At 53.5% G+C, this 7,148-nt stretch overlaps 1 protein-coding gene across 1 annotated transcript; it reads right to left on the minus strand.

The window, feature by feature from the left end:
• Positions 1-284: 284 nt before the first annotated feature.
• ETH_00032635 (diacylglycerol acyltransferase, putative) lies at positions 285-6,339 on the minus strand (the record flags this gene model as incomplete). The annotated part of the gene is made up of 14 exons (XM_013375002.1): positions 285-371; positions 555-620; positions 776-813; positions 1,357-1,476; positions 1,684-1,786; positions 1,977-2,096; positions 2,293-2,398; positions 2,743-2,834; positions 3,037-3,079; positions 3,344-3,437; positions 3,728-3,887; positions 4,213-4,286; positions 4,630-4,781; positions 5,513-6,339. The coding sequence occupies 14 exons, from the start codon at positions 6,337-6,339 to the stop codon at positions 285-287; spliced, it is 2,082 nt and encodes a 693-aa protein (XP_013230456.1).
• Positions 6,340-7,148: the final 809 nt, after the last annotated feature.

Below are 7,148 nucleotides of genomic sequence, written 5' to 3' on the forward strand. Positions count from 1 at the left end.
ATTAAGATGAAAAATGGGGCCGAAGGCAAAAGCCGAAATGAAAAGAAGTCAAAGGCATTTCTTTAACTTCATTTTAAACTCTTCTTTCTTTTTTCTTTTTTAATTTCTTTTTTATTTCTTTTTAATTCTTTCCATTTCTTTTCATTTATTTTCATTTATTTTCATTTATTTTCATTTCTTTTCATTTTTTTTCATTTCTTTCCATTTCTTTGCATCAATTTGTTCCTTTTATTTGTTTATTTCTTTTCATTTATTTATTTATTTATTTATTTTTATTCTTGAATTTAAGACAAAGCAATTCTGCTGGGGTCCAGCTCAGTGACAGCTCCTTGCTTGACGCCCCACAAGTACCAGTACAGCAAAATGCCCAGCTGCAGCAACCGCAAACCCTAAACCCTAAACCCTAAAGACTAGACCCTAGACCCTTCCAGGTGCGTTTTAAGGGACCTGCTGCTCGCTGCAGCAAAGTGCTTCTCAACTCCCCAGCCACGAACGCCAGCCACAAACCCTAAACCCCAAACCCTAAACCCTAAACCCTAAAGTCCCATCCTTACGGGTTGTCCGGTGAAGCAAAATACGAGCCAAAAGAAACAATTTCCAACTGTCGGGTTATCTTGGAACTGCACAAACAAACCCTAAACCCTAAACCCTAAACCCTACACCCTAAACCCCAACTCCGCAACACGAAGCCGCCGTGCAGAAAGAAAGCTAAGGCCAGCAGCACTATGAGCGCAGGGTTTAGGGTTTAGGGTTTAGGGTTTGAAGTTTTTCTTACAAATTGGATGTTGGTGAAATACATGAGGGGGATTTGTCCTGCAGAGGCGCAGCAAACGAAACCAGGCTCTAATCCATAAACCCTAAACCCTAAACCCTAAGACTCTAAACCCTAAACCCTAGACCCTAGCCCACAGTTGTAGCAAGAACGAAACTAAGTGCGATTCATCCAAACAGCGACAAACTGCAGCAATTGGCGGCAGCAGCAACGCTGGCAGCAGCAGCAGCAGCCTCGCGGGCAGCAGCAGCGGCAGCAGTAACAGCAACGCGCAGCAACAGCAACTCCCACAGCACCAGCAGCAGCAGCAACACCGATAGCGAAGCCCACAGCAGCAGCAGCAGTAACAGCCACAACATGCAGCAGCAGCAACACCCAAAGCAGCAGTAGCAGCAGCAACAGCAGCAGCAGAAATAGCAGCAGTGGCAGCAACGGCAGCAGCAGCAGCGGCAGAAATAGGAGCAGTAGCAGCAGCAGCAACAACAACAACAACAACAACAACAACAACAACAACAGCAGCAGGAGCAGGAGCAGGAGCAGCAGCAGGAGCAGCAGCAGGAGCAGCAGCAGCAGCAGCAGCAAACCTATGAAGGCGAAGAAAATGAAGCCAGTCCAGCCTAGCTGCAGCGGCACCACTACGAGGTACTCGTGCATTAAAGCGGAAATGAAAAAAACGACACAAGCAGCAAAAAACTTGGGGACTCCTGCGCGCAGCAGCAGCAAAACCCTAGCTAGGGTTTAGGGTTTAGGGTTTGGAGGCTTTGGGGTTTAGCCGGTGTCGCGTTCAGGGTTTAGGAGCCCAGGGGGCCTCGAGCTGCCTGCTGCCAAGGCTGCGGCCCCGCGAAGGGGACCTGGGCTTTCCATATTAGGGTTTAGGGTTTAGGGTTTAGGGTTTAGGGTTTAGGGTTTACCGTTTCTGAGTAAGGGTTTGTTGACGTGGCGGTGGAGGAAGAAATGAATCGGAAGATTCCACTTGCGCCAATACTCTCCAAACGACGACGCGTTCCACCAGTCCTAAACGCAAACCCTAAACCCTAAACCCTAAACCCTAAACGCTAAATCCTCAGCCCTGAATGCGGGGCCGGGAAATCCTGCTCGGGCGTTTCAGGACAGCTGCAGCGCGGGCGCCCCTGGAGCTCCAAACCCTAAACCCTACCCAAACCCCCAAACCCCAAACCCTAAACCCTAAACCCTAAACCCTCACGAGGTAAAACTCCCTGTCGCCAAACCGCGTTATTTCTGCCAAGATATTACACCAGTGGTGGAAGAGGCCGATGAACATCAGCAGCCAAACGTACAGGTTCGGGATCGACAAGCGCACCATCTGCACGCAAACCCTAAATCAGGGTTTAGGGTTTAGGGCCTAGGGTTTAGGGCCTGCGGCTCAGAGTCTTGGGCCTAGAGTTTTAGGGTTTAGGCTTGCGCCTAGCGTTCAAAGCATAACGCCGAGGGTTTACAGCCTAGCGCCTAGGGCTTACGGCCTGCAGCTTAGGGTTTAGGGTTTAGGGTTTAGGGTTTACCTGTCTAAAGAAATGAGAGACAAGAACAGATAAAGGAATCGACTGCAGCTCCGTTATCGAAAAGGAGTCGCGAACAACAACCCAGATGTACTGGTCGATTACAATCCTGAACAAACCCTAAACCCTAAACCCTAAACCCTAAACCCTAGTCCCAAGCCCTAGACCCTAAACCCTAAACCCTTGCCCTTCTGCGAGTGGCTTCCCTTGGGATAAACTGAAATGCAAAAAGAAAAAGAATACTGAGGACTCGCTGGACAAAGGCTACAAACGAGGGTTTAGGGTTTAGGGTTTAGGGTTTAAGCTGGGTTTATCCTTGTCCCCTGCATTCAGCCACTGACTATGCCCTTCAGGCCCCACACTGTGAACCACAAACCCTAGTTCCCAAACCCTAAACGCTAAACCCTAAACCCCAAACCCTAAACCCTAAACCCTAAACCCTTAACCCTAAACCCTACTTGGAAGCACATTGTTGGCAAAACAATAAATCTGTACACGTGGGCCAAAGTAATGCTGTGGGGGTAACGCGCCGCAGCTCGAGCTTCCTGCAGCAACGCAAAACCCTAAACCCTAAACCCTAAACCCTAAGCCCTAAACCCCGGACAACAGGCATAAGAAGCGCAGGCCGCCAAGCGCAAGCAACTGCTGGCAAACCCTAAACCCTAAACCCTAGGCCTGAGGCTACCAGGCAAACCCTACACCCTAAACCCTAAACCCTAAACCCTAAACCCTAAACCCGAAACTGACTTCTTCGCGGTCGCTGCACAGCGCAAGGAAGTCCTCACCCCGCCTGCAGCAGCAGCACACAGTCGCAGAATCTGGGGTTTAGGGTTTAGGGTTTAGGGTTTAGAGGCCATCTGCAGCAAATCACTTAGCTGCCACAAGAGGGTTTGGTGTCAGCTGTCGTGCTGCGGCCTGCGCCACCGCACTGGTTGCCGTTGCTGCTGCAGCAGCTGCTGCTGCAGCAGCAACTGCTGCTGCTGCTGCTGCAACTGCTGCTGCTGCTGCTGCTGCAACTGCTGCTGCAACTGCTGCTGCTGCTGCTGCTGCTTACAGCATGGCCCGTCGGGTGTCTAGACAGGTGTGATGCATTGAAAAAAGTTTGAAGCACCAAACGATGGAAAACGCCAGCAGCAAAGAGCCCACCACTGCAGCACAAACATATGACATTTGCTGCTGCTACTGCTGCTGCTGCGGGAGGGAAGCCCATGCTGCTGCGTACTACGCTGCGGGCTGCGGTGAAAGGACTCCAGCAACAGCAGCAGCAGCAGCAGCAGAAGCAGCAGCGAGCGCAGCGGCTGAAGCAACAGCACATTGTAAACGGTAGCAGCAGCAGCAGCACCACCGCCAACAGCAGCAGCGTCAGCAGCAGCAGCAGCAGCGTCCGCAGCAGCAGCAACAGCGCCAGCAGCAGCAGCAGCAGCAGCAGGTGGCGTGCCTGGTTCTGGCTGGTAGTTGAGGACAGTGAGGAAAGGCATGAAGAAGCAAATGGACAAGTTCAGCAGCACGAGAGCAGCAACAAAACCATCAAAGACTTCCAGAGAAGCAGCAGCAACAAAACGCTCTATCACGTACGCCCCCACAATGCACAGGTGCAGCTGAGACGCAGCAGCAGCAGCAGCAGCAGCAGCAGCAGCGCAATCCGCAAACAAACACACAGAATCCTGCTGCTGCTGCTGCTGCTGCTGCTGGACGCTGACTGACACTCGTGTGGACACGGCGCATTGGCTGCACCTCCCGCTGTGTATGCTGCAGTTGCTGCTGTGTCTGCTGCTGCTGCTGCTGCTGCTGTTTCTGCTGCAGCTGCTGCTGGCTGCTGCAGCTGCTGGAAAGGCTTCCGCAACGGCTAAGCTGTGCCCACAGCCCCAAACCCTAAACCCTAAACCCTAAACGCCAAACCCTAAACCCTAAAGCCAGACTCACGAGGAGGAAGCAACAAAGCACTGGCCAGTTTTTGCTCAAGTCCTCCAGACTCCTCGGAAACTGCAGCAAACAGCCTGCAGCAGCAGCAGCAGCAGCAGAGGCAGTACACACTCTATTTCCTATCCTCTAAACCCTAAACCCTAGACCCTCCCTACCAAAGCTAATCCCCAAACACTCAGCGCAAACCCTCCCCTGCCCCTGAACCCCAAACCCTAAACCCTAAACCCTAAACCCTAGAGCCTCCCCGTGCACCCTGGCCGCGCCCCCGCCCCCCGCCCGCCAAACCCTAAACCCTAAACCCTAAACCCTAAACCCTAAACCCTCGGGCCCCGCGGCGCGCCCAGACGGCGTTTCGCCGCGGCCCGGCGCCGCCGCCCAAACCCTAAACCCTAAACCCTAAACCCTAAACCCTCGGACCGTAGGTGAGGATGTTTTCGGCGACGAGGCTGGCGTTGACCACCACGAGAACAATAAAAAACAAATTGAAAAACCCTCGGAGATTTAGGGTTTTGGAGTGGTGGGACAGCAGCGAACTCTTGAAGCTCGCGTGCTCCACGTCGTGCAGCGGCCTGCGTTGCAGCAGCTCATTTATTTATTTATTTATTTTAATTAATTTAATTAAATTGATTTAATTTATTTTATTTAATTTAACTTAATTTATTTATTTTGTTTGTCTTGTTTGGTTGGTTGGGCTCTGCTGCGGCTGCTGCAGGCAAAGCCCTTCGCCCGAAGTTCAGGTTCGACGCGAAAGCCAAAATAGGACTTTTAAATAAATAAATAAATAAACAAACAAATAAATAAATAAATATAAATAAATAAATGAATAAATGAAAATAAAAAGATGTAAAGGGGGGCTGGCGAAGCAGCAGAACAAATGAAGACGAACTGAGAGAAGGGCTCAGCAGCAGCAAATCAGAGCAGCAAGCTGCAGCAGCAGCAGCAGCAGCAGCAGAAGTGACACAGCACCAGCTGCTGGCCCTGCTGCTGCTGCTGCTGTAGCAGCGGGAGCTTCCCCGGCAGAAGCAGAGCCAAGCCAGGCACGTGCAGCAAACAAATAGCAGCAGCAGCAGCAGCAGCAGCGAAGCATTCACTGCAGCAGCAGGGCTGCCAGCAGCCGCAGCAGCAGCTGCCACAGCTGCAGCAGCAAACGCAGCCGCAGTGACTGCAGCTGCCGCCAAACGAAACAATCTATAGCGGCACAAGAAGCAGCAGCAGCGGCAACAGCAGCAATAGCAACAGCAGCAGCAGCGGCAACAGCAGCAATAGCAACAGCAGCAGCAGCAGCAGCAGCAGTTCTTACCTCCCCCTGTAGTCCACGGCCTTCCCAGGTGTCGCTGCATAGCTGAGCTGCAGCCCCCCAGCACTCCGCTGCTGCTGCTGCTGCTGCTGCTGCTGCGTCCTTCTCTGCTGCAGTGTTTGCTTTTGCTTCGCCTGCTGCTGCATGCTGGCTTCCGCCACTTGCTGCTGCTGCTGCTGCTGCTGCTGCCGGCGCAGCAGCCGCTTCTTTCTATTGACCAAAACTTCTTCTTTGAGTTCCTGCAGCTGCTCAAGGCGAACTGCGCTGCTGCTGTGGGCCATCCAGACTGTTCTTGCTGCTGCTGCTGCTTTTGCTGCTGCTGCTGCTTCCTCTGCTGCTGCTGCTGGCGAGGCGGTTCCGTCGCGGCCCGCAGCTGCTGCTGCTGCTGCTGCTGCCGCTGGGGAAAACGAACCAGCAGCAGCAACAGCAGCAGCAGGAGATAACACCGAGGGGCAGGCGGAGCTGCTGCTAAGGCTGCCGCTGCTGCCGCATGATGCACGAGAAAACGGGGTGAGGTTTGCTGCTGCTGCTGCTGCTGCTTCTGTTTCCACTGCTGCTGCTTCTGCTGCTGCTGAGGCGGTGTCCGCTGCTGCTGCTGCTGCATTGTCTGCTGCTGTCGCTGTCAGAGCCCTGGACTCTTCATCTGGAGCTTCTGATGCTGCTTCAGCAACAACTGAAGCCGTCGTGAGCTCTGCTGCTGCTGCTGCTGTTGCTGCTGCTGCTGCTGCTCCCGCTGCTGCTGCTGTTGCTGCGCCGCCCTTCCCATGACGCCTGTGCTGCTCCTCAGCGCCCACGGCCTGGCCTTTTGTTGCTGCAGCTAGCCACGACATCTTCGCTACTGCTGCTGCTGCTGTCGATTCCCGCTGCTGCTGCTGCTGCAAATTCGAGTGTGTGTGTCTGTAAGCGGTGGAACAACAACTCTGCTGCTGTTGCTGCGTGTTGCAGCTGCTGCTGCTGCTTCAGCCGCTGCTGCTTCGACTCAAGCTACAGTCGCCGCAAGCTGTTGCTGCTGCTGCTGCTGCTGCTGGCCGGGCAGCAGGACATACTGAGAGCCGCGCAAAGCGCCAGAAGTCAATCTAGGGTTTGGGGTTTAGGGTTTAGGGTTTGGAATTAGCGGAAACGGAAGTATAAAAGCAGACCTGTGGGGTGGCCTAGCCGTTGCTGCTCGAACAACACGCTGCTGGCGCTGCTGCTGCTGCTGCTGTCAATCTGCCTGCAGCAAATCTTCTGATGTGCTGCGGCTTTTTGTTGCTGCTGGTCATTTGGTTTCTGCCGCTGCAGCTTTTGAAGGAATTACAATAAGGATTTTGCTGCTGTTGCTGCTGCTGATCGCAGCCCCGGAGACAGCGGCGCCGCTGCTGCTGCCTAGCAGCTGGAGAAGCAGCAGCAGCAGCACCTGCTGCTGCTGCTGCAGCAAATACGCCCTGCTGCTGGCTCTCACAGACAATGAAAAATTAGCTAGTGTTTTATTTAATATAACAATTGGAAGCAGCAGCAACAAGTGCAGCAGCAGCAGCAGCCCTGCAGCAGCACGGCTACGGTTGAGGTTGGGGGTAGTCTGGTTGCTGTTGCTGCTGCTGCTGCTGCCGTTGCTGCTGCTACTGCTGCGCACCTCGCGGGCTGCTGCTGCTGCTGCAGC

This window comes from Eimeria tenella, genomic scaffold (assembly GCF_000499545.2).
Source record: "Eimeria tenella Houghton genomic scaffold, Eth_scaff246, whole genome shotgun sequence".
In the NCBI taxonomy this organism is placed as follows: domain Eukaryota; phylum Apicomplexa; class Conoidasida; order Eucoccidiorida; family Eimeriidae; genus Eimeria; species Eimeria tenella.